This window comes from Dysidea avara, chromosome 14 (genome assembly GCF_963678975.1).
Source record: "Dysidea avara chromosome 14, odDysAvar1.4, whole genome shotgun sequence".
Taxonomy (NCBI): Eukaryota; Metazoa; Porifera; class Demospongiae; order Dictyoceratida; family Dysideidae; genus Dysidea; species Dysidea avara.
This window is the reverse complement of record NC_089285.1, coordinates 6,185,731-6,213,677: the sequence shown is the minus strand read 5'-3', so window position 1 is coordinate 6,213,677 and position 27,947 is coordinate 6,185,731. Positions and strand designations below refer to the sequence as shown.

At 36.7% G+C, this 27,947-nt stretch overlaps 1 protein-coding gene and 1 long non-coding RNA gene across 2 annotated transcripts; one reads left to right on the top strand and one right to left on the bottom strand.

Annotated features, from left to right (window-relative positions):
- The first annotated feature begins 199 nt into the window (after positions 1-199).
- LOC136244354 (uncharacterized) lies at positions 200-27,917 on the top strand. The gene is made up of 5 exons (XM_066035927.1): positions 200-3,667; positions 23,463-25,525; positions 26,443-26,500; positions 27,400-27,453; positions 27,496-27,917. Coding segments are annotated over exons 1-5 (2,463 nt in total). The 5' UTR covers positions 200-3,666; the 3' UTR covers positions 27,783-27,917.
- On the bottom strand, positions 7,252-7,941 carry LOC136244905 (uncharacterized). Its single transcript, XR_010695638.1, has 3 exons — positions 7,767-7,941; positions 7,535-7,706; positions 7,252-7,364 (listed from the first exon to the last, which is right to left on the bottom strand). It is a non-coding gene; the product is annotated as an uncharacterized lncRNA (long non-coding RNA).
- Positions 27,918-27,947: the final 30 nt, after the last annotated feature.

Sequence of the window (27,947 nt, the reverse complement as noted above, 5' to 3'; positions counted from 1 at the left end):
TGAAAGTACTATTTAATAATAAAGAAAGTGTTATACATCAATGGAAACAGATAAAGTCAACAGTTGGCTGTTTTATCCAGGACCTGGCCTGGTGGACATGAGTGCATATGATTATGTAGGGTCTGCAATCTATCCCATTTCATTCACATTTTAACAAATGTGTACTAGATCCCATTCATTGGCTCTTGCCACACCATCTTCCACTATCAATGCATATCTCTATTCATTTTTTCCATTCTTTTGGAATTCAGTACCTGCATAAGTTTTACAAATGACCAAATCAGTCCCTTTCCAGTTGGTACTTCATTGTTTTCTGTTTATTAACTAACTGACTTCACTTGTTCTTGTATAGGTATTGTTGTGTGTCATGTTTCTGTTATAATTTTATTTATGGTTGTTATTTTTATACTTACACCTGTATGTACAGTGGAACCTCAGTTATCCGGACCCCACTTATCTGGATTCTCAGTTAACCGAACCACGGAAATGACTGCTCTATTAGAGTAGTGACTGTTCTATTAGAGTAATTGAAAATACTGATATTTAAAAAAATTTTCGTCATGCTATTTTAAGGTTATTTATACACAGTTTCAGAGATACGGACTTTTCAGACTTATGGACCACCCCTGGTCCCAAGGGGTTCGGATAACTGAGGTTCCACTGTATGTCTCTCTGTAAGGGGGAGCATGTTTTCAGGCTTTCCCTTATCTGTAACCCTTGTCTTTTCAGGCCCATACCCAGGGGGGGTCAAAGGGTTCAGTATTTTACAGTAGCACTTTTTACTTTTATTGAAAACAATCATTTCAACTAATATCTGCATTCTAGCATTCATTATGTTCTTTCCGTGGCTTTGTTAACGTGCCAGCTGAATGGCATGTGACATCCTGTTATCCATAGCACTTCAAGGTTATCTGTGTAAATGAAAACCACTTGAAACCAAACCTGGACATTTTTTAGAATCTAGAGTCGATTGAAATCAAGGACTCACCTTTAACCTCTGATAATGATCAGGCTTAAGAGATCTTCAATAATACAGTCAAGTGTGAAAATGGTAGATACCTAGTGTCCTGACCGTGCTGATTAGATTTCGTATACACTTCATTGCAAAGGTAGCTGATGTGCAGAAGGCATTTAAATATAGGCCTGAAATGCAGAGACAAAGTCACACAATTCTTCTGGCTGAAGGATCCGAAGAATGCTACTATAGAGGGAAAGTGTATCAGTATTGCAGAGTATTGTTCGGAATTATCTCTAGCCTGTTTCTTCTGGTAGCTACAATCAATCATCACCTCCAACAGAGTGATAAGCCAATTGCAAAGGAAAATTTATATGTGAACAATCTTATCACATGCATCAACATCCTCAGTGAAGCTGAATTTGCTTACAGGGAAGCCAAGAGTCTGTTTTCAGGTGCTGCTATGAACATCAGAGAGTGGACTCAACAATTTATGAGTCTTCTTCCACCTGAGGACAGAATTACAAACTGTGAACAGAAGGTATACTAGGAAAAACTGGAATTTGAGTGATGAACTGTCATTATCTAAACCATCAGCCAGTGGGCATCCACAAAATGTGAAGCACTACAAGCCATTGCATTGGTGTTTGATCCACTAGGTTTTTTACTCCTGCTTTTCTAGAAACATCTCAAATGTTTTCCCACGTACCAAATTCCCAGACATCTTGGTATTGGCAAAGAAGAAATACTGATGATCTGATCTGTTTCTGTGATGCCTCTATAAGGTTTATGCTACAGTAATTTATCTTCACCAGTCACTAAGTGACACATACAAGACTGACCTCATTTTTCCAAGACACACTTAGCTTCAGAGAATATAACCATGTCAACGCTAGAGTTGTTGGTTCTTATTGGTGTACAAACACTGAAATTTGTCGTGCAGGTAGCCTACAAAATTATTTTTACTGACTCACTGTATGTACTACACTGGCTGCAAAGTAAGAAACCATTGTTACCCTTGTTGAAGGAAATCAAGATGCTTAATGGTGTAGCCTGCCTTCAGAACAGAATTCAACAGACTTGATCACCAGAAGAAAGCCACCTGAAGAGTTATTGTCTGTGTGGAGGAATGATCCATCTTGGTTAAGTCAACTTAACCAGCAATAGCCAAATTCCAAGGTACTGCATTGCTGACACGTGGTATTGTGTATGCATGGTGATATACCCGGCCAGCTAATACCTTCTTGAAATAGCTCCTTATGTGCAGTTTATTCCTTACATTAACTTTTTAAAAGGGGTTTAAACATCACAGTACAATTCTCAGCAATGAAAAGAAATACATTCTTCACTTTTCAAGCTACTGAGAGTTACAGCATGTATCCTGAGATTCGTTGACAATTTAAAGAAGTGACATAACAGGGCCATTATCAGCTACAGGACTGCAAATTGCAAGGCTACTGTGGGAGAAACATCCAAAGGAAGTCCTACTCCAATGTCATTTACAAGGTAGGAAAAGCAACATAAAGCCTTGACTGGATACAAATGATATACTCAGCTGCCATGGAAGGTTTGGGAATGCAGAAATGACACAAGAGACCAAATTCCAAAAGCTTTTGCTGAAAGCTAAATATTTGCATGTTTGGTGATTGAAGACAGACACAAGAGAGAACTGGTTGAAGACATGTCAGCAGATGAGTTCTTGTTCATGTCAATTTATTTCAAGACAAGGAACACCTCAGTTGATTATTTCAGACAATCAACAGCAGTTTAAGTGTGCAAGCACAACTCTTCACAAGGCATGGAGTGATGTAGTGACAGAATACTACTAAGTATTACATTCAGTGGAAGTTTATTGTTGAGTTAGCTCAGAGAGTTTTATTAACAACTGGTGGGGCTGACAAAGCACACTCTCAGGAAAACCATTAGCTCTTTAACACAGAGACAGTTGTCCCAGTATCAACAGAGGTTGAAGCAGTTATTAATTCTCATCCACTGGTTTATGTACACAATGGTATCAACTCAACTATAGTACTTACACGCTCGCATTTTCTGCCACTTCACTCATTGTCATTCCTGACCATACTGGAGAAATTGATCTGGAATTTGATGTTACAAAGACAACTTTTTCACAGCAACTGTTAGAAATTTGGAAGCATAGGCAGAAATGTTTTAAACCTATTTTAGATTCTTTGAAGAAAGGAATATTTTCAAGTTACGAGAACACAACTGTTTTACCCCAGTTATAGAACACTTATTATATATGTGTGGGTGGTACAAGTAAAATATCATTTCCTTTGAAAAAAATGCAGCTTAATATTTTGCATTTTGATGTCATCATTATCACATCATTGTTATGACTTCACAAAATAATTCATTATATTAATGTGACATTTATCTCATACTCAATTATGTAAAATAAGATTTAAAATGCAGCAATAATACTTGGATTTTACTTGAACCACTCATACATATTTATAAGTATGTTATTAAAGCAATGCCACGTGTGTGTATGGAAAATATAGCATGAGGGGGCGTGTAAAAGGGCTTTGCCAAGTGCTGTATTTGCCTTGAGACACCCTTCAAGTGCTGTATATTTCGTACACACAAGCATAGGTGGTGCTTTAAGTGTTATATTGTACTTCTTTGTCATCTGGCTTGGAGCAATTTCCTCTAATACTCAAACTGCTGAGATTTTTGGTGATCACGATACCAGTAAGTGTTTATATAATCTATTTCTAGTTGTAAAATGAACTAGTAGGATTAATTAAGCTACTATTAACGATTTACAATGTTATGCATGTGATCAATTTTGCTGTCTCGTGTTTAAATAGCTTCATGATCAGTAAGTGTTTATACAATCTATTTCTAGCCATAAAACAAGCTGGTAGGATTAGTTTGGCTGGTTTTAACGATTTGCTGTGTCACACATGTGAAGTTGTTTTTTTAACATTCCTTAAATAAATTCTCCACATAGCTGTACGGGTAAGTAGAATTCGAGGAAAACGGGAACGGGAACAGAAAGTAGAAACGGGAACGACCCACGAAAAATGTCTTATTAAGGTCATCAAAGATCATCATGCATTATTATACAGGTTGGATTTTGTAGTACAATGTTTCTTTGCAGCATTGTTTGTATCGAGTTTTTATCCTTCTACTAAAACGATCGAAATGCTCTAATAGAGCAGTCAACTGCTTTAAAAGACTCTAATAGAGCAGTCAGGAATGTTTTGTTAGCTACTCCACCAGGGACCCACATTGATGGCCTGTGGACTGATGGGCTATGGTTGTCATAGGTAAGGTATATAGACCAGCTAAGATATCAATATTGAAAGTTAGCTACTCCCTTGAACCATAAAATTTAAACCATAATAAGGATTTTAATTAGCTGATAGTGCCTGCATATAGATGTGGGATATGTAACTTATTCCTGCAACCTCAGGGTTAAGTCACATGATGGGTATGTGGTAGCTGGAGTGTCTGTATAGGTGCATGGCTCCAATGAGACTAAGGACAATATATGAGCAGTGATGCATGCATGGGACTCCTCCTGGAGCCACTTCACTTGACAAGCATACTGGTGCTGATGTATACTCCCATCATGACTTCTAAATTATCTGGAAGCAGTAGGTACAGTTTTCAAACCCTATAATAGGCACTGTCAGTTAAATAGAGCACTCAGCAAATATTTTCAATTTAATAGTGTTTAATACTTTAAATGTTACATGGTTTCAAAGAAGTAGCTAACTTTAAATATTGATGATTTAGCTAGTCTATATACCTAATCTATGACAGCTATAGCCTATTAATTCAATGTGGGTCCCTGGTGAGAGTTAACAAAACATTCTTGACTGCTCTATTAGAGTATTTTAATGCAGGTGACTGCTCTATTAGAGTGTTTCGATCATTTCACCAAAAGGATACAAACAATGCTGCAAAGAAACATTGTGCTGTAAAATCCACCTGTCCACCCTTTATCAGGAATTTTCCATAGGTAATTCCCCGTTTCCACTTTTCGTTCTGATCCCGTTCTCGTTTTCCTTGGATTCTACTTACCCCAACTATACTATATTTGTCCTAGTGTTCAGTATTTGCCCAATTAAGTGGATAACTGTATTGTATTTGCCCAAGTGTTGTGTATTAGCCCAATTAAGTGTAAAATTAGCTGCATAACTTCTGTATGACGCATACAGTACAGTTATGCAGCTGCTGTAGCAACTTTCTGTAATCCTGTGGCATTATAATGCCAGGATGATTCTTTGCCAGTATGCTCTCTCACCTCAGAGGATGGTTTAAGTAATGTAATGCTTGTTTGCCAGTACAGTAAGCTAGTCTAGGCAGTTTAGTTGTAACTTTAGTTTTTTTAGTTAGTTTTTTTGTTTTTAAAGGGAAGGACACATGGAATTTTAAAATTCTTTGTTATTATTTTCATTACTGTATTGATTTAATACCCTTATATATGGTTGTACATTTGAAATTTAATTTACTGTATGATTTATTAATGAAATACACAATCAAAAATGCTTCTGGAGTAATCATACATTTGAATGCATCATAAGTTGCTGACGTCAGAAGGGGAACGCTGCATCAATATACCGGCATTCCATGGAAGAATCAGATCTTATTAGTAATTGATTCAGTCAACTATTAGAGTGAACTTCATTTATCAAATAGGTATAGAAAGACTTTGTTATGGATACTTCCAAGACATCAACAGATTCCTGCTGTACTACTCCTGGCTCAAAATGTTCAATTGATTCCCAAGATATTTCCAATGAATATAGCAATGTTTCCAGTTTGGTCTCTAGCAATGAAATGAGTATTTTCAGCAAGGAGATCTAGACACCGATAGCACTACATAGTATATATATTCAATTCATGTAAATCATTTTTTTTGTCCATTACAGTATAATTCATTTAAGCATTACATGGATGTAACTATGTAATAACATATATAATAATATTACAGTTTAGGGTACTTAAAGAGGCAATGCGTTGTGAACTGTTTATATGTGAAGCTATTCAAGTTTATGATGTAATCATAAACAAATTGCATCATTGTTATGGATCACGTATGCTATTAAAGTGACGGTCTTTATATATTTGTCCTTGTATGATGATTTTAAGCCAGGTGAGCTAGCTTAGAATTCCCCCTGGGCTGTATAACATTGTATCAAAGCTGATACATGATGGTAGAGGGTGTGATTATCTTGTTCGAGACAAAGCACTTCGCTTCATACAATAACATTGCTGTTACAACCCGCCTGGTTGTGATATGTGAACACAAGTTGCTGTGTAGTGTCAATTACTCCCCAGCTGCTTGTTTATTCCTTTTACAGCAATAGAATCAAATCTGGATAGTTTTAAGATTGTTCTCCCATCCGCTGACACACACGTGATTTATTTTATTGTACACAAAATAATCATGTGTTTCTGCAATCTTCAATGACTTCCCAACAAAACAAATTTACGATGCATTGCCCCTTTACAGCCTGCATATGTTTCTGAAGGAAAGGTGTGTCTTATTTTATCCACAGCACAACTTGGAAGTACTATTCTTACTAACTTTCCCAGCCAACCCCAGCGCCAGTGAGTCAACTGATAGTAGCTTGTGAATCGGTACTGCCTGCACATTAAATTAAAAGGTTCAGTGGGAATGTTCTAGCTATATCAGTGTAACGTACTCATGAATGGATTCTTTATACTTTCCATATTGTTGTCTATTGATAATGATTATATAGTCTGCAGGACCCACTAGTTTAAATAAACTGCATCAAATCCTTCACCTTCAGTGATACACGGAGCAACAATTTCTTTCATCTTGGCTACCACTTCATCAATGGAGCAACAGCATATACAATCTCTTCTAGTGGGTATCATTTTATAATTGTCACAGTGACACCTGTATTATTAGCTAACAAGTAGTGGTAGAAGAGTCATACCAGCTCATATCATTGGGCAATTTCCCAAGTAGCTCTTCATCAGATGATAATTCATCCTCAGTTGGTCTGTATAGCTAGCGTTAACATCTATTGGCTCGAACTGGCAAGGTTCAAGAGAGGTTCCAATCGACTTTTGTGCTGTTGTATTGCAGTTGCTTTGTCTGGTCACTAAAAAGCAGAGCATAGGGGTTTAGGATCTTCATCTTACAGATCGCTTCTTCCTGTGTTGCATTGTTCAATGGTTTCTTGTAGCTATTCAACATAGCCTACGTACATATCATCAACCATATGAACTAAATCAAATAAACCTTATTTCTTTTACCATATGTAGCTTTCACATGAACTTTGTGTACAAGATAACCACCACCCTTATACTTAGGTTGTATGACATCATATCGTTCCACACCTTGCTTTGTCACTGCTTAAGGATGGTGACTGTTTCCATTAAATGCAATACTGCTAGCTTTAACCTGCAATGATAATTACTGTATGTAAAAGCAACTTTATGTCTGCAAGTTAGGTCACACAATTATGATTAAAGGTGCAAATAGTTAGCTCATAATAGTGAAATTAACACACCAATCATTACATTAACACTAAATTGAATGAATAGAATGAAGCCAAGTGACTAATAGGTTACCTGCTTTTCATCCCCTTGTAAGAAAAAGCAACTGCCTTTGGTGCAAAGTTAATCACAACATTGTGAAATGACTCCAAACAAGATGTCTGGTGAGCACCAGAAAGGTGGGTCGTATTCTTCAAGTGTGTTGAATTGGTCAGAAGAGATGTTAGCTTCTCACTTGCTTTTGTGTCTATTTAATAGTATACATGCTCATCCATATCACTATACATACACTGTGGATATGTCCTACTTATGTCTTTTAAACCACTTTTCTTCCTATCTCGGCGTCTTAATCTACCATGAGAACACTTTGGAAATTTTGTACTGTGCCTCCTATGAACATCATGCACATGGTTGTCCAGTGACAACCATTTGGCTTGCACAAGTTCACTGTCATCATCAGGTGTTGTAAACACACACCAATAGAGATGGTTGATGATACTCTTCTGCCTAATTCACTAATCAATTCACAATCCTTTTGTTTGCCAAATTTCTCTAATTTTCTAGATATATTTACCAGTTCTGATTATTGCAACAGGTACCACACAAGTATGTACCTTTTGCTACATGCCATGTATCAAAATAGTGGTTGATGTGTGGGTGTGCTTCACATATCCATTTGTTGATCTGCTTATGCCTGTCTGTGACAAGTACATCAATTGCAAGGTTATGGCCTTGAAGAAAGTCCATGCTGCGATGGAGGCTCTCCTTCTCCATATGGTAGCTTCATTGCTCTGTTGTAAATCATTTAATTTACAGTTAGTATACACTACATATTTCACCATATGCTGTACCTGAACAAGCTGTATATCCACCATTTTATTAAGATTCAATTCGAGCATGAAATATGATCCATACTTGGCACTGTGTCCAGGGCTATCAGATCTTCCATCACCACCAATTACCAAGCGTTGCTGTTTCTCTTTCAGTTTGCTAAGGAGTAGAAATTGGCCCAAATAGCACAAATGGCATGGTAAAGGTATTTTTTCTGATGTCTAAAATACATTTTTCTACTTATTGTAGCACAGTGAAGGGTCTTAAATGCTCTGAGTGCCTTAGCTGGTAAGGAGCCAGTGAACAGAATAGCAGCAGATGTCAGAAGATTCCCAGCTGGGATGTTACTATACTAGACATATTAAAAATTTAAAATAAGAAATAGGGATCGCTAAAAAAAGCTACGAAACAAGAAGGGATCGCTGGGGTGGTAATGTAAACCACAAATCCCTATTTTGACTCTCTGTCATAAATCATTATTTACATGCTCTGTCATTTTGAAGTGAGTCAAAATAGGGATTTGTGGTTTACATTACCACCCCAGCGATCCCTTCTTGTTTCGTGGATTTTTTTAGCGATCCCTATTTCTTATTTTAAATTTTTAATATGTCTAGTTTGTGTACTTTTTTCCAAATCCATTTATGGATTATAAGTTAATTGGCACATTATAGTGTAGCCTAAGCTAACAGAGATTCCTCAGTTTAAAAGGTCAACTCATTAACTAGATATCTTAATGCAATATTATTTTGTAATCTATGATAAAGACTGTATTTTCATTCTGATTTGTACACGCACAAAATAATAAGGTAGGATATATTAATTCCTAGTCTACTCAGTGTTTCAGCCACCATCATCACACTTTGTGCCATTGCTGAAAACACACTGCTATACAAGCTAGCTACCTGTCAGAAGAATTACTGATTGTGCACCTATCATACAGGAGACAGTGTTGATGACGGCACAGGAGACTTGAAGAAGAACAAGATGTCTTAGGTGTTTATTTTAACAGAAGGAAAAGAATAAAACTCTATGATACAAGTTATAAGAATGATAACTGTTAGTGTTATAATTCCTGTAGAGTCCATTTTTAAAAAAAAGAGAAGAACGATGCGTACATCAAGCATGTGGATTATAGGTATAGAGTTGTCTAGCAGAATAGGTAGTGAAGAGATAGCTATACATTGTAGCTGTAGTGCTATTATTGTAGTGATGACGCTTACAACACCTTTGTATAAATGTACGAGTTGCATGTATGAACATGCAAGGCTGCATGTAGCAGCAACCGTGTGAGTTGGTGTTAATTAAGCTAAATAAGAGGAGATGGCTAGGCTTGGCCGAAGTCTTCCTATGCCAGTGTCTGCATGTACAAATCACAATGTCACTATACTAGTGGCCAGTGGCGTAGCCAGTCTTACATGATTACCAGGGATTTGGCAGTCATACCCATGCAGGACTACTTTAAACTGGCATATTGAGTTCCAATTGCCAGGACTTAGACTGGGCTCTAGCCCTGGAAAGCCTAGGTGTAGCCTGCTAGCAGCAGTGTGTCATAAAGTGGAACACCATAGGCATAGTCAGCAAATTTAAGTCTGGTTAGCATGTGTTCATAAATGCTTGCAACTGTCAATGTCACTAGCTGATCAGAGAATGTGTTAGAGCAAGTACACAGTAGCTAGTTACAGTGACATAAGCACAGTAGCACAATCCTCCCATATAAGACTGTCAGGCTTCACACCCTTAAGTTGTTTATGACATGGATACCATATGGGAGGGTTGTTGATGATATGTGGTTAGACCACAAAATATTTTTAAATGGTAGGGTTGTAATAAACACCCCACCCAACCTTTTCTCTGTGTGAAAAGCAGCCATAGTATCAGCGCTACCATTTTTCCCCCTACAATGGACAAACAAAGCACTCACTGTGATGGCTAGAAAGAGAATAAACTGGATGCCTTGCATGCACGCTTGAACGGCTTCTTGTAGCGAACACGGGAAGCTTACTAGAGACCCTATTATGGCGATCTTGTAAGGTAAAAGAGTGCTGCACAACTTTAATCTGCCATCTATTAACATTATAAATACTATAGTCGAACAATATGCATCCCTGAACACACAAGATCCCGTAATGTTGTTCTATGGCTTCTTCCGTATATGGAACAGCAGGCAATGGCGAAGAAGAACTTAGAAATTTATCGAGGTGGTTAGCGATCTGTGGAGTACGCGTTAATTAATGGGTCATGGACACGAAGAAGGACTCAGTGAGTAAAGCTGTGTAGTTTTTGTCGCGAAAAAATGGAAGCCTTGGGCTGTACACGAGTGAAATATAATAATATTATGAATAATAATATGTAAAATTCGCAATTTTTGAATGTTTCCAAATTTTGTCTAGACCATTTTTACTGCTATATCACCATTTGTCTGAGTTCAGTGTTTGATAATAAGCCTTCTGAGGGTTGTTTTATGCTCGAGTCTGCTTTTTAAGGCTGGTTTTAGGTGACTGCTCTATTAGGATTTTCAAAAATTCCACTGTGATCCCTATTATGAACCCACTATCGTGGTTCATGATCTGGCTGGCTTTCCCAAACAAATGTATTATTACACTGGCTGCATGTTTGCTTGATGCTGAGGAAAGATCCAATCACATGTCGTTTGATAGAAATAAAGGTACTGCCACATGCTACACAGGTGGCAAACAGCAACATGAGCAAACACCAGAAAAGTCAGTTGCTTTTCTACTGGAATCTGTTCTTCATCTTCTGATAAATTATATTACCCTAGATCTCTCTCTTTCTCATATGCAGTTCTTTTCTTTTCTACTGGGATGGACACTTCCTCACCAGGTCTCTTATGACTTTAACATTGCTGTCCCTTGTCGGTGACAAGTACTGTGACAGATGGAAATTGTGTGGAGCTGGACTTGGCATGAGGAAACACATTTGGCACAGCATTTGGCTTTAGATGCACTGTTTTTTCAATCCTGAATTGTGCTGCTATAGCGATGTCCTCTTCGAAGCAGTCACTCGTGAAATGATCACTGCAAATAACTGAGTGTTGACTAGGTCCTGGCCAGTTACTACGAGTTCTCTGGACTTGCCTGGTATACTCCAATGGCAGCGAAGAATCTGTCGGAAAACCATGCAAGCTTAGCCGAGTCTTAGAACAATTCATAGCTACACAGCGCTTAACCATTTTAACTATTCACTTCAACTATGCTCGCATGTTGGAACTCTTATCAATATCAGCTGCATTCAACTTGTGACATAAGAATGCATTTTTACCACAACCCGGAATAAGCCAACACAGTGCAAATAATCCATTTTAGCGCACCGTTTTGACTCATCATAATATATATTTTAAAAAACATATCATACAGTTGTACATGTCATATATTTAACTATATATACATACATTTAAAAAAAATTTTTTTGAAAAAATGCATGTCACTTTCCCTTTAAGTTAGTTTTTCTTTGTAATAGGTAATTATACAATTTCTGGTATGTAAGTTATATATTTATATTTATTACTGTGCAGCAATCAAAAGATTACAACATGTGATCATAAAAATTACTTAAGTTATTACAAAACTCATTAGGGATATAGGAATTAATTACATCAGCAGGGAGTTGGTTCCATAATTTGATGGTTGATGGAATAAAGGAAAATTTATACGCATCAATTAGAGTCATCAGTTGGTGATAATAGCCACTCCTTAAACTTGAAGGTTTGGGGGTAAGATCATCTGTTGGCACAATCAAATATCCATTAATAGTATGTCATAATGAACACTAGTATAACTATGAAAAGTACAGCCACTGGATATATTATATACAGTTGTATGCATACCTAAAATTTTTGATTATGGGTCAGCAGATAGTACATTTTGCCAGTTCTGGTTACGTTTGGGTATGATGAATAGACATGTCCTAGAGTCGATATCATGGAGAATTTCGGTTATGTGAGTAAAATGTTTTGATCAGTGGTATTGAATCGTTTATGAAAAAAGTACAGAGTTCACTAAAGGTCTAGATAGGTAACCTTGTTTGTAGAGTGGTTACTCCATGCAGAGTGGTAACTTCGTAATTGGGACATGTTTCTATTCTAAAACATGCGGAAACAATTGGTGAATAAGCTATAGCACTAGTTCTCACCTTAGCCAACGCTTTTCAACTCAGGATGACGAGGATAACAAAATGCTCTCCGTCTGAGTGGTTTTCATAGCAAAACCCAAGTAGTGCATCCTAATCACGTGAGTATTAATTGATCCCCACAGTCAATTTCGGCCTCAACATCTAAATAATTGCTGCCTGGCTACATTGCGTAAGTAGCCTGGCTAGCTGGGCTACATACGAAATGTAACCGAGGCGGTTCCTTTAATGTGAAGTGTGAAAGTGTTACATATATATACCAGATTAACATTAGATATAGAAAACTGATCTAAAGTGCACATCAGGCGGAAATTGAACTAGCACCACCAGTGGATAGCTACACTATCATACTATTGGTTTCATTACTCAAACTACTCGAGGCCAGTTTTAAGAGATGTCTTTTCTGAGTGCCAAGTGGTATGGCAAGCTCAAATGTAATTAATTGCAAATAATTGTATCTATAATTTCCATGCGAACTGTCAGCAACAATGTCAGTTCTTGGAGCATTTTTTGCACGTTACGTAGAAACTGGGAACCACTGATCCAATTATCAGTACATCTCTAATTGGTATCACAACACAGCTACCAATAAGTCGGGTTGTTAAGCACATGTGCTTATAATTTTCGGAGAAAACTGTATTTGTTAGGCGCATACGCCTAATTAAAAATTATGGTGTATTTAACACAAACTCAGTAAATTGTAATAGAGTAGTTCACCACACCAGTGTATAAGGATATTTTACTCCATTTCTATGTGAAATCCTTCATGATGAACAAGAATATTGCAATTCAGAAGGCTGATTTGCTGTATACATAGTGAATGGAGGCCTCAAGGGAGATGTAAGCACTTGAGTAGACATAAATTTTCCAGTACTTCCAGCTTTTCTTCCCGTGTGTAGCTTTGTCACGTGTTTAGCCTCGCATTGAGCCATGTGCACTTATCAGCCATGGTTAATCACAAAAAATGTGTTCGCACTTAATAGACACATGCACTTAACAACCAAATTCTATGGTCTGTGGTAAAATCATTGAACAACAGTAATTGATGTAGATATGTACCCATATAGGTACATTGTAATACTGTAGTCTACTTTTTATCACTAGGATCTTATTTTAATGTGCCAATATTTTTAGCGTAAGTCGCCACTTATAAATTATACAGGCTACAGAATATATGAAGTTACATAAAATAATTTTGCATTGGTAAAATGAAAAACCAGTATGCTGTTGCATCAAACCTGAATGGCTGACCTCATCTTGTCTGTTTGTCTAATTGCTTACCCGTATTGTCAGGTGTACCACAGGGAAGTATACTTGGCCCCTTATTCTTTCTAATTTACATTAATGACCTTCCCTCTGATATTCATTCATCCAATATGTTTGTCTTTGCTGATGATACAAAGCGCTTTATGAAAAAAAGCTGGACATTCAAAGATTTCAAGAAGATTTGTCATCAGTTTCTCATTGGAGTATTAACAATAACCTTGCCTTCAGTGTTCCTCTTTTTTTACGTTATCACAACAAATTCAGTTCATGTATACTATCAACGGAAATGCCATTCCTTGCTCCAATAGTTGTAAAGATCTTGGTATCTATTTCTCTGATACTTATCATAAAGATTACTCTATCAAAACATTACTTCTAAGCTTATAAATCTTTGGATTACTTCGCCACATACTTAAAGACAGTTACTGTTTGGAGACTAGGAAGAATCTGTATGTTTCGATGAATAGATCTACTTTAATGTATTGTTCGCACTTGTGGAAACCCTATTTAATATCTGATATTGAGCTGTTAGAAAGATATTAATGACTACACCAGTAACTACAAAGAAAGGTTTTTGAGACTGAAACATCTTCCACTCATGTATATTTATGATTTACATGTTTTTATAAAATCAGTAAAAGTTCCATCTGAAAAGATCAACATATTAAACTTAGTAGAGTTTGTCTCTGGACCCACAAGATCAGCAGGATACAAACTCAGGCACATGAAAACATCTAAGAACAGTGTAGTGAATTCCTACTTCTACTGTATACCCAGATTGCGGAACAGTTTACCACTAATTGACCTATTTCAAACCCTACAAACTATCAAATTCAAACTCAAGAACTATAATTTTTCATTAACAATTTTGACAGTAATAATCTGTGTACTTTTTTTTCTGTTGCCCCTGCTCCAAGTGTTTAAACATTCAAGCTCCTACAAACTATTTTATTCTTTAACTTGTACTCTTTATAGCTACCCCTTGTAATCAAGACACACGGTAGTGTGTCGTGCGGCCCAAGAAGCCGGCGCGTAACACCCGTGAGTATATTGACAGGAAGAAAGAAAACGCAATTTTCGCACCTCCATAGCTCAGTGCTGCCTTGATGAAACAAGACCATTTTTGCTGTGGACACTCCCTCCACTTTCAGCACTCCACATTCCAAATTAGAGCGAAATCGCTTCAAGCGTTCCCAAGATATGCGACTTCAAAAATTGGCTTAGTTTCTTCGTTTTTTTTTCTTCTTATTTTCTTCCTCTTTTCGCACACTTACAAAAACTGCTATAAAACACAAACGCTATATCCGATTGCCTTGAAATTTGGCACACAGAAGGGGGGTATAAAGGCGCATCTCTGTACCAACTTTGGGTAGGATACGATAAACAGGAAAAGAGTTATGATCGATTATTCACAAAAAATAACGCCAATATGTTGTCACGCCTACAGCGTAAACCGCGTATGGGAAGAAGCTGAAAATTGGTGGGTGAATAGGTTAACTATTGAACCTCAAACCTTTTGTGGTTTGAAAGAAATCGAACTAAAAACCAGGAAGATACAGCGAAAAAACCAACAGTGTGTAACAATTATGCAATCGAGATTAGCTAATAAAAAACCACTACTTGCCACGCTTACCAGATAAACCGCTAGGGGGGATGCTTTGAAAATCGCTGTATAGAAGGAGTAATCATCTTAGAAAGGCTCTTCAATGGTGTAGAAGAATCAAACTTAAAGCCACGGAGTTATAACACAAAATCCAACTTGGTGCAGCGAGATAGAGATACTCTAATAGAGCAGTCATCCTAATAGAACAGTCACCCTGAAGAGAATTCAAGAGATCAGCTAGAAACAAGTCACCCTGTAGAGAGATCAGCTACAAACAATTCACCCTGTAGAGAGATCAGCTAGAAAAATTTACCTTATAGGGAGTTCATGCAACTATGGAAAGGGATAGTTCAGCTAGAAGAAATCACCTTGTAGAGTTCAGCTACAAAGAAACTACCATGTAGAGAGTTCAACTACAAACAAATCACCTGTAGAGAGTTCAGCTACAAACAAATCTCCCTGTAGAGAGATCAGCCAGAAGAAATTTCCTTGTAGAGAGTTCAGCTACAAACAAATCACCCTGTAGAGAGATCAGCTAGAAGAAGTCACCTTGCAGAGAGTTCAGTTACAAAGAAACCATCATGTAGGAAGTTCAGCTACAAACTAGTGACCTTGTAGAGACATCAGCTAAAAGAAGTTACCTTATAGAGAGTTCAGCTACAGAGAAACTATCATGTAGAGAGTTCAGCTGCAAACAAATCACAGGTAGAGAGTTCAGCTACAAGCAAATCTCCCTGTAGAGAGATCAGCTAGAAGAAGTTTCCTTGTAGAGAGTTCAGCTACAAACAAATCACCCTGTAGAAAGATCAGCTACCTTGTAGAGAGTTCAGCTACAAAGAAATCATCATGTAGAGAGTTCAGCTGCAAACAAAACACCTGTAGAGAGTTCAACTACAAACAAATTTCCCTGTAGAGAGATCAGCTAGAAGAAGTTTCCTTGTAGAGAGTTCAGCTACAAACAAATCACCCTGTAGAAAGATCAGCTAGAAGAAGTCACCTTGTAGAGAGTTCAGTTACAAAGAAACCACCATATAGAGAGTTCAGCTACAAACTAGTGACCTTGTAGAGACATCAGTTACCTTTTAGAGAGTTCAGCTACAAAGAAATCATCATGTAGAGAGTTCAGCTGCAAACAAAACACCTGTAGAGAGTTCAGCTACAAACAAATCTCCCTGTAGAGAGATCAGCTACAAACAAATCTCCCTGTAGAAAGATCAGCTAGAAGAAATTACCTTGTAGAGAGTTCAGCTACAAAGAAATCATCATGTAGAGAGTTCAGCTGCAAACAAAACACCTGTAGAGAGTTCAGCTACAAACAAATCTCCCTGTAGAGAGATCAGCTAGAAGAAGAGAAGTTTCCTTGTAGAGAGTTAAGCTACAAACAAATCACCCTGTAGAAAGATCAGCTAGAAGGAGTCACCTTGTAGAGAGTTCAGTTACAAAGAAACTATCATGTAGAGAGTTAAGCTGCAAACAAAACACCTGTAGAGAGTTCAGCTACAAACAAATCTCCCTGTAGAGAGATCAGCTACAAACAAATCTCCCTGTAGAGAGATCAGCTAGAAAAAGTTGCCTTGTGGAGAGTTCAGCTTCAAAGAAACCATCATGTAGAGAGTTCAGCTGCAAACAAATGACCTGTAGAGAGTTCAGCTACAAACAAATCTCGCTGTAGAGAGTTCAGTTACAAGCAAATCTCCCTGTAGAGAGATCAGCTAGAAGAAGTTTCCTTGTAGAGAGTTCAGCTACAAACAAATCACCCTCTAGAAAGATGAGCTAGAAGAAGTCACCTTGTAGAGAGTTAAGTTACAAAGAAATCACCATATAGAGAGTTTAGCTACAAACTAGTGACCTTGTAGAGACATCAGTTACCTTGTAGAGAGTTCTGCTACAAAGAAACCATCATGTAGAGAGTTCAGCTGCAAACAAATCACCTGTAGAGAGTTCAGCTACAAACAAATCTCCCTGTAGAGAGATCAGCTAGAAGAAATTACCTTGTAGAGAGTTCAGTTACAAAGAAACCACCATGTAGAGAGTTCAGCTTCAAAGAAATCACCCTGTAGAAAATTCAGCCACAAACAAATTGTCCTGTAGAAAGATCAGTTAGAAGAAGTTACCTTGTAGAGAGTTCAGCTACAAAGAAACCATTCTGTAAAGATCTCAGCTACAAAGAAACCATTCTGTAAAGAGCTCAGCTGCAAACAAATCACCTGCACAGAATTCAGCTACAAACAAATCACCCTGTAGAGAGATCAGCTAGAAGAAGTTACCTTGTAGATAGTTCAGCTACGAACAAATTACCCTGTATAGAGATCAGCAGAAGAAGTTACCTTGTAGATTGTTCAACTCAGTACTAACAATTCACCCTGTAGAGAGGGCAGCAAGAAGAAGTCACCTTGTAGAGTGTTCAGTTACAAAGAAACCACCATGGAGAGTTCTGTAATAAATGTATATATTATATATATAATTTGTACATTTACTGATAAAATCAGAAATATTTAAAGTACATCTGCTTCATCTTTTCTTCTTCCTGTGGTAAAGAAAAAAAAGACAGGTTAAAAAAGTCCCAAAGCCGGCCTTTGTGGTATACAAATACAAAAAGAAATGAAATCTAATCCAAAACAGCCAAGCTGTAGAAAAACAGTGCGGCCCTCAAAAAGGCTATGGTGAAAAAAGATGTGAAATCCAAGGTGGCGGCCAAGAAATGGCTGTGATGGTAGGTTAATGGTAAAAATTTTAATAACGGTAATTTAGGTGAATTTTTTGCCAAACCAAGCGGCACAAAAATTCACCTGAATTGTCGTTATTAAAATTTTTACCATTAACCTACCATCACAGCCATTTCTTGGCCGCCACCTTGGATTTCACATCTTTTTTCACCATAGCCTTTTTGAGGGCCACACTGTTTTTTTACAGCTTGGCTGTTTTGGATTAAATTATTATTTGTGGATATATAGCTAATTGCAATTTGTAAGTAGTTGATTATGGCTACCAGTGCAAGACACTGGTAGACCTTCAGGTCTATAAATTAACTGTTAAGCTTTTTAATTTAATTTTGTATATTGATCTGTACAGTCCTATAAAGTATATATTAGTAAATAAATAAATTAATAAAATATTCTGTGAAACGGAGTTATCCAAGGACTGTATATCCCACAAAAATTTCACGATGAACCAACCAGGAACCAGAGAGTTACTTACGAATTTGCAAAATCTGCCGATAATTGGTCAATCGCTGAAGTACGGAGTGTCGATAATATGTACCTCATCCCAATAATTGGCGTACGATACGCTTTGCGATTTCACTCATACAACAGCGATTACTCATGTGAGATAATTAAGATTTGGTTTGCTAAGAAACTAAAGACTACTCTATTCAATAGTTCAAACTAGAAGTTCATACATGATTTCAGCGAAGAATTACAATCGCTAGACCGATTGGTGACAACAATTGGCGACTTATGCTAGTACTAATTCCACTGTTATTAACAAACTTAAACAAGCTACAGATGTATATAGTTACATTGTTGAATTATACAAAACTATCATATTTTCATGTTTGTGTAATGCAAATTTACAGAGATGCAACATAATTAATGGACATTGTAATTATTAGTGCATAAATGAATGTATTGAAATTCAAAGGTTTGTTCAATTAAGAGTATTCAAATGTAAAATCTAAATATTTTAATCCTGTTGGATGGTGTATAGCGTTCGGATATAACTAAGTGCACATGCAGCTGGAAGTGCTACAGGATAGACACATGCCAGACTACAGGGATGAAATTTGATCTTTTCTATTGTTTACTCTTAATTAACAGCCTGCAGACTGAAGCTAGCTACATGTGACAGGTGTAAAGTCGTTCATAGCAATAAAGCTTGTGCTTGACTATTGTTTGCACTTCACTTTACTGTCTGTAACAAGCATAGAATTCTCATTATACGTCTTTTATTCCTCAAACACAATAAATGAAAAGGTTTACTTGTGGGGTTTTAATTGTTAGAGATGTTCATATTTTGTGGGGTTTTACTTGATAGAGACATTCATGTTATTTGCAGTTTGCATTTAAATATTGAAACCCTCGATTCCAGAATTTTTATGCACTAGTATTCATTCATGACTGCATGTTGCTGATCACAGATATGTATGGAATAAATCACTTGGGGTTAAGGGATGTGCGGAAATCACCACAGTTGTTTGTCTGGTTTTGACAGGAATGTAGCTCAACTTTTCAGTGATTCTTCCCTACACCAGTGCAAAAACGTAGTAACGATTTTCAGAGTGGCGGCAGATAACCATAACCGGTTAACCATAAACTGATCATCACCCATGCAGACACACAGGGACCCATTGATCGGCTCCTCTGTACCCAGTTCATACGTGCATTTGTATAAAGGTGTTGTGGGGTGTGTTATCACTAGCTAATAGCCCTACACCTAAACTGCATAGCTATATGTCTACACTCCCTATCCTGCTAATGGCTGCTATGCTCCTCTACACCTACTGCATGTGCTTGATACATGTATATATCACGTGAGAAATCATGGTCACGTGAAAGTCTTCTAGCTTTACATATTTGACACTACAAGGATTACAGCATTAATAGTTGTTATCTGCAAAGTGAAACACCATTACCTTTAAGGAACTACAAGCTGGGATGTCTGCTCTAGCAGGTGTTCCTAAACTGAGTGAAGATCATGTGAATACCACACTGCATTCACGGTTGGCCACTTTCATTTTCAGCATTCTTGTTTATTTCTCTTGATAAATCAACTTCACCACAAAGTCTTAATAATTTCTGGTTTAATCGTCGGTAGTCAGCAACTCTCATACATTCGTGCACTACAGCGAGACTGCCCTCTTAGACTTAGATCTGTTACCACCCTCATTTCGAGTTAAATCATTCCCATATCATAGAGTGCCATGGATATGGCACTCATTCTACTGTTTAAACTTCTCACTGCACAGGATCCAAGAAATATTTGAACAACAGATATCATGTGCAAGCATAACAGAAATAAATTACAGGAACTTTTGTGTTTAGCACAGTACAATGAATGCCTTGACAGTTGCGGTGGACTGATGATTCCACACTCCAGAAAGTGCTTTTGCATGATAGTTGTATGGCTTCTCGTATAGAGGTATGTATTTCTCTCTGTGTGTGTGTGTGTGTATATAACTTTGGCTGATTGGCTACTAATACTTGGGCCATAAAATGCTTTTGAAAATAGTGTAAGGGGCCATGGCCCCCTGCCTTCCTGGTTCCGATGCCCTTGCACCAGTGCCTTCATCGCCCTATAAAGAACAAACAATGCTGACTTTGCCAGATGATGAGGGGTATAATTTCACTAAAATCCCGCGTCGATATGTAATTTGCATGCTAAGGTAATATGATCTTAAAAGTTGAGTTTTAAAAAGGTGTGCACAAAATGGTTGCCAGAGCAAAAAGAAAAAGAAAACCATCTTACAAGTACACAGAAAAAATTTTCAACTAGATTAGGGACCATAGCACATCGATAAAAAGTACTGAAACAAGTGGAGTAGTGCACAATATTAAATCACAGTAAAACAATAAGAAGTGTAAGATCCCTACTGTGCATTTATCTTGAGAACAGTAGGGATATAACACTTCTTATTGTTTTACTGTGATTTAATATTGTGCACTACTCCAGCTTGTTTCAGTACTTTTTATCGATGTGCTATGGTCCCTAATCTAGTTGAAAATTCCAAATTTTTCTGTGTACTTGTTTGTTAACTTTTTTTGTAAATAATTATTATGACTGGTGAACAGTGTTGGGCAAGTTACTTCATAAAAGTAACTAGTTACATATTACATATTACTTGCAACTGAACTATTTAGTTACAGTTACATATTACCCATAAAATAAAGTAACTATAATAATATTACATATTATATTACTTTGTGTCCACAGCCTTAAACTGTCACGTGTGAAACTACCACTTTATCACATGACATGATTGTGTTGTTGGACAATGTGCAAATCTTGGTTATAAGTAAGAAGCTGGTGAATAAGCTTCATTCAGTAGGCTTCGTTACTTCGTTTTGGCTAGGCGTTACTCAGAAGTTAACTAACGAGATTAGTAACTTCGTTACTTGTAGTAATAATATTACGTAATATTAGACTCGTTACAGTAACTATATTACTTAGGTAACGCGTTACATTTGTAAGTAAAGTAAATCGAGTTATATTACCCGTTTTCTAGCGTATTTCGTTATATTACTTAGTTACCACAAAAGTAATAATATTACGTAACGCGTTACTTATGTAATGCGTTACTTATGTAATGCGTTACTTATGTAATGCGTTACTCCCAACACTGCTGGTGAACCCATGCATACCCAGGGGCGGATCCAGACTTTTTAAAAGGGGGTTCCACTCTGGAATTGCAACTTCAGCCTAGCTGTAAGTCAAAGACCAAAAAAAAAGGTTATCACCTGCTGACAATAGCTGCCCTTTACCACAGATTCCCTCATCAACTATATTTCCTTATTTATAACTACATACATAGCTTGCTACACTGCTCCTATTAAGACTACTGTGACTGCTCTATTAGAGTATCTCGATCTTGACTGCTCTATTGGAGTATCTCGAGTAAGACAGGCTCTTTCAAAAGGGGGTTCCATGAAACCCTTTGAACCCCCCTGCATCCGCTCCTGATGTCGCATCTGAAATGGCACTGTGCGCCCCAATTATTGTCTGAAAAGTGAAAAATCCATTACGTTTCTTTGTCAGCCATTACACACCAGTACGAATCAAGAACTGTTTGAAAAGCACCTCTGCTATCAAAATAGCCACTTTGACAAATACGGATGATTTCCATTACGAAGGGAAGCCATCATGTGCCAGCTATCGCCAAATTGACACTTCGCTGTCAGCAAAGATGAATGGGATACAAAGGAGGACACTGGTGAGTCCATGAAGAATGCATTGTAAGTACTGCGGTATGCCAAAAGGCAGCTCTCATGCCGAAGCAACATCAAACAATGAAAAAATCAAACCTGTAGCCTTAGCCATTATCGAGTTATACTTGTCTGAAGGCATCAGTCAGTTACTCAGTCATTCAGTCATCACTAGAAAATTCCGTTAAATAAATGTTTTTTAAAAATTTGTTGAAAGCATTTCGGGTCGATCTGAAAGCTTGTTTGGGCTTAATTTTACCTAACCAATACTGCCTCATTGTCGTCAGGGGAAACTGAAGCTGTTTTTTGAGTGATATTTTGCGTACCACGCCTACTCCTTTGTGGTCTCTACTATACAGTACTATCATACTGTATGATAAAGGCATGCGTAAATTGACTGACGTAGGTGTTTACTTGCAGTTTGCATGCAGTTTACAGAAAGAATTCAAGCAAATTTTTGCTCTACATCTTTGCACTAAAGGCACTATGAATGACAAACGACAGTAGCTAAAAGCTTTATTCTTCATGTAAATGCTAGCTTATTCCTAGATGATGAGTGCTTTGTTTGATGCCAAAACCACTTCGATACGTGCAGCAATTGGTGAGAAGAACCAATGAACTCAAATTAAATGCAGACAGACGGACAGATGGCTATTCGGCTTTATATATAGAATGATAAGAGGCACCTTAATATAGCCATAGCCATGAACAAGTAAACACAAAATTATAGGGCAATTTTCAATATTAATTGGTTATTGCATAGATCCTTTGGCTTTTGTATTTGATTAGTTGGTATTTTTCTGTATTGGTATAGTATATACTACTTTGTCTAATATCATCATCATTGTAAATGGCTGCAATGATGTAAAGCCAAGCTAAAGAGTGTGGCCTTCAAAAGCCTGAGTAAAAAAAGTTGTGAAATCAATAATCAAAAATGATGTTACATAATTGCTGCCATTTCACGGCCACCACTTTTGATTTCACACCTTTCAAACTTTTGAAGGCTGCAGCCCTTTTATACAGCTTCGCTATTTTTACTTGGATCTTGTTTTAGCTGAAAACGATGTTACACTACAATAAGACACTCACAAACACAAGCATGAAAATAATTTTCAAGAATGTAAATGTACAACTACAGCCATTTGTTGGAATGTGTTTGGTTATAAGCAATAGTTAGTGATGTTTTGTTCTATAAGTCATGTGTCTTAAGCAATTGTTTCGTTTCATTGGATTTTAGTGAGAGAAGAAATGATTGACAAGCTTCAACAAGCAAAGGCTAATGGCTCAACTTTAAAACTGTCATACACTACTATTGCGATCACTGGATCAGCTAGATCAGGAAAAACAAGTTTCCTTAACTTGCTTAATAAAAGAAAATTCATATCACATCACCACAGTACTGGGGTGGTAGAATCTGAACATGTTTTGACAGTAAAACAAGCTGGGATGGTTGAATCAGGCAGCAAATCAAAATGGGTAGAATTAGATCACGAGAATATGCTAGCACAGCTTAACAAACTGTTTTCAAATGTGAGATTAGTAAAGAATACTAAAGAAAATACAACAATAAGTAAAACTGTCTCACTACCCAATCTACAGGATCCATCAGTAAATCCAGATGTCACTACTTCAAAGGTATCCAGTAAAACTATGTCGTTAATCAATTTACAATCACCACCAAGCAGTCTAAATATCAAGAAACAGAAATGTGCAGTAGAAGATAATATTGCATCAGCTGATTATTGGGTACCATCATTAGGTGAAGTGTGGAACATGATCAACCTTTTGGACACAGGCGGACAGCCTGAGTTTGTTAATCTCCTTCCAGCTGTTAGCAGTTCAATATCCCTCACCTTCATTGTCCTAAACATGGAAGGAGGAATGAAAGCTTTAGATGAGCCAGTTTTGGTTGTTCACAGTGAATATGGAAAACAGTCATTTGAGCCTTATTATTTAGGCCTGACCAACCTGGATCTTGTTAAGCTCCTCATGGCATCCTCTAAGAATTCTGGTTTAAGAATTTCACTACCAATCCAACCATCACACAAAGGTGTAGAAAGTGATAACACATATCAGTGTTATGTGGGCACTCATGCAGACAAAGTTAAGGCAACAGAGATCCAGGAAATTGATAGAAAATTAGAGTCTGTTGCCCTTGAGCTGAAATGTGGGGAATGTTTATGGGAACAAAACGAAAAAGTACTATTTACAGTAGATAACACAACAGCAGGCAGAGATAGCGAAGATCATAATGCTGAATTAATTCGTGGTAACATTCAAAAGCTTGTAGAGAAAAGAGATGTTTATGATGTACCTATTGGTTGGCTTATTTTATTGCTTGAGATACAGAGACTCTGTGCTGAAAGAAATGTTAGCTTTATATTATGTGGTGAAGCATGTTTTATATGCACTCAAGGAAATCTGTGTCGAGACAACAGTGAAGTTCTAAGTGCTTTATTGTTCTTCCATATCATGGGAATTCTGTTTTACTATCATGATGTTCCTGGCATGTGCAAATATGTCATTGTTGACCACCAGTGGTTGTTCAATAAACTGACTAGTCTTGTAAAAGTTTCTTTTCCAAGCAGTGGCTTTAATCAAAAAGCTGTCAATCAACTTAAAAATGAAGGGTTGTTTACCAAGTCACTAATTCACCAAATACAATTAGAAAAAGACATTGACACAGAATGCTTTATTGCTTTGTTAGTTTATTTGAAAATTATTGCTCCAATTGACCAAGAGAAATATTTCATGCCATGTGTATTACCAAGATACAATTTTCAACAAAGTGGTCATAACATTCTTGACCAGTATGGTCATCTTCAGTATGAGCCACTGTGTGTTCAGTTTTCACATTGTCCTCTACCTCAAGGATTCTTCTGTTGCTTGGCTGTACAAGTTTTGCAAAACTTACCAAAAAATTGGCAAATTCCTCTACAGTACATCAAGCAGAAACACCATACCTACAACAACCTGATAAGTTTTCATACATCAGACACTGGTCATTCCGTGTCATTTATTGACAGAATTGGGTACCTTGAAGTTCAGATAAGACACGTAAAGCAATTCTCTCCTGTTCATTACAAAATTTGGGGAATTCTTGTCACTGCTTTGGAGATAGTATGCAGTCGGCTCCAGTATGATAATAACCTGTTGCAGTTTGGCTTTCTGTGTAGCTGCAGTTATACAAATGCAAAACATTTAGCAATTTTACCCAAACAGCTTGTTACTCTTCCACAATGGATACAGTGTAATTACAACAAAATGGAATTGACAGCTTCTCACTTGGTGTGGCTTCAGGTAAAGTTACATGATTGTGTATGCATGTTATCTTGTAGTCTGTAATTTGCTTATTTTCATTGTATAATTAAATTTTGTATGCAAAATTATCCAATCTTTTACACATTTTATTGCATAAGTAACCAAGAGTTAGTGATAGAGAAGAGTTGGTTAACAAAAGTTCTGCCCCTTTATTATTAATTAACTCTTGGTACAGTATAATCTATATAACTGAGATAATAACCACAAAGACTCCAAGTATTACCTGTGTGGCTTACTGCCTTTAGCTATTAGCTTTAAACTGACACCTATCAAGCTTTAAAGAATGTAATGTAGGTAAATCATTTTTACTATTATACATACAGACTGAGATAATCTAATAGAGCAGTCACATAAAATAAGTTTGTTCAATGTAAACTTTTGCACGAAACAAAATAAAGCAAATTTTAGTAGTTAGTAATTATTGGTAACAAACAATCTCTAGAATGATTTATTTGGTATACTGCAGTTGGCATTGTACAAATAATTATCTGTATGTATGCAGGTGTTGTTCATTACCTGGTCAGTATAGAAGACCCTGTATATATAGAATCTTAATGTACTGTTTATTTTAAAAGTACAGCACTTCATAGGACATATTCCACATAATAATGGCTTAAATACAGTAGTTCTTAACAGCATCGGCATGAGGATTCTGTAAATAATAACAATGTTATAGCAAATTGCAATAAAATTTCTACTAGTTTTGGGTTTAGGACCATTTGCTGCCAAGAAATTAATTTGACGTTCCCATATGTGTTGTATGGTTAATTCATATGATTTCAATGTAGATCCGTGTAATGCCTACATTGGGGCTGACGTGAATGTTTAGTATCAATTCGTAATTTCAAGTTCTTTATCTTGTGTTAGTGTCATTTGCATTATTTTTAATTTATTAGCCTCACAGTATACCAAGTTGTTCACCTAAAAGTGTTCACAAGCACAGCAACCAAGGAGGTTAGTTAGTACAATTGTTTATGTACACTGTTAATGCGTGGTTTGTTGCTAAATCATAATTTATAATTACCTACCAAAATGTCCACATATAACTACATGGCTTACTGAATTTTTTTACTGCCTTCCTGCCTAATGCATTCAGTCAAGAAACTGGCTGCAGCTATACCCCTACTTCTTTCACAGAAGCACTTGAAATATCAATTATTGGCATATACAATACAATGTGTGCACCAGCAAGTCAGACTATGGTTTATAGCAATTTGTATGATTTGTATTTGGGATATTCACTTTTTTTTGTTTTACTAATTGGACACTATGTACTACTCCAATCCAACTGCTTTTTATTGGAGTACTATATGACCTACCCTTGTTTAAAATTCCTAGTTTATTTTCATATATATAGCGTAAGTCACCAATTATCGGTACCATTTCATCATACAGTTGTAATTCTATAATTCAATGGTGTATGAACTTCCGGTTTGAACCATTTAACAGAGCAGTCCTTCGTCTCTTAGCACACCAAATTTTAATTATCTCACGTGATGTAATTATCTTCCTAGATTATTTTCATATATGTACTTGTATATATTATATCAACCATGTGAACGTTCAAAATCTTTAAGCCACTAAAGACTGCACTTCTACTGTGACTCACTACTACCAGTTTAAATTCTGTCTACACCCCTGCCACATAATGTTTCATCATAATTATGCAAAAGTCACCTTATGACAAGCGATTGTTTTCTTTTGGGTCACTTTAATAATTATATTATTTGAATTCTATTACCTAAAAATCTATCATTTACCACTATTATTGGTTGCATGTTAATTATTGCTAAAAGAATTCCTTGTAGGGTATTTATTAGAAAATTTTTGAGATTTATTTTGTGTTAATTTAGAAATTGAGAAGCCATCAGCATCAACTGCTTCAACTTTCCCAATACTACAACAAGGTATAAGTGTTGTATTTTTCTGCACTTATGTCAATTTTTCAGAGCCAAAGATGGGGGATTTAATAGAGATAGTTGTTCCTAAGATCAAAGCAGATTGGGATGATGTTGCATATTCATTGGATTTTGATGTTTACTTTGTCAAAGCTACAACAGTAGAGTTCCATGATTTGAAGGAGCGATGCAAGAAAGTTTTCACTGAATGGCTTACCACAAGCCATGGTCCTACTCCTAAAACATGGCAAACACTTTTGTCCAAACTTAGGAGCATTGAAGAACTTGTGGCTGCAGCTGAAAACATTGAAAAACAACTAATGGAGAAATACAACTGACACAAATTTTCTTTTGCTTTGCTGAATTATTGCTGATACCGCTAGGACTTAATAATTTGTTGAGTTAACTTTAATTGAGTATATCCAAATTTTAAAACACCCATAACTTTTTACTAGATAAACATTAGTACATCATTTTTGGACACCAAGTGGAGACTAACTTGA

Excerpts from the sequence above, each read along its gene's own strand:
- LOC136244354 (XM_066035927.1), top strand. Across the intron at positions 25,526-26,442 it reads CTCACTTGGTGTGGCTTCAG|CCTCACAGTATACCAAGTTG; the intron begins GTAAAGTTACAT and ends TTAATTTATTAG. Across the intron at positions 27,454-27,495 it reads TTTCCCAATACTACAACAAG|AGCCAAAGATGGGGGATTTA; the intron begins GTATAAGTGTTG and ends TCAATTTTTCAG.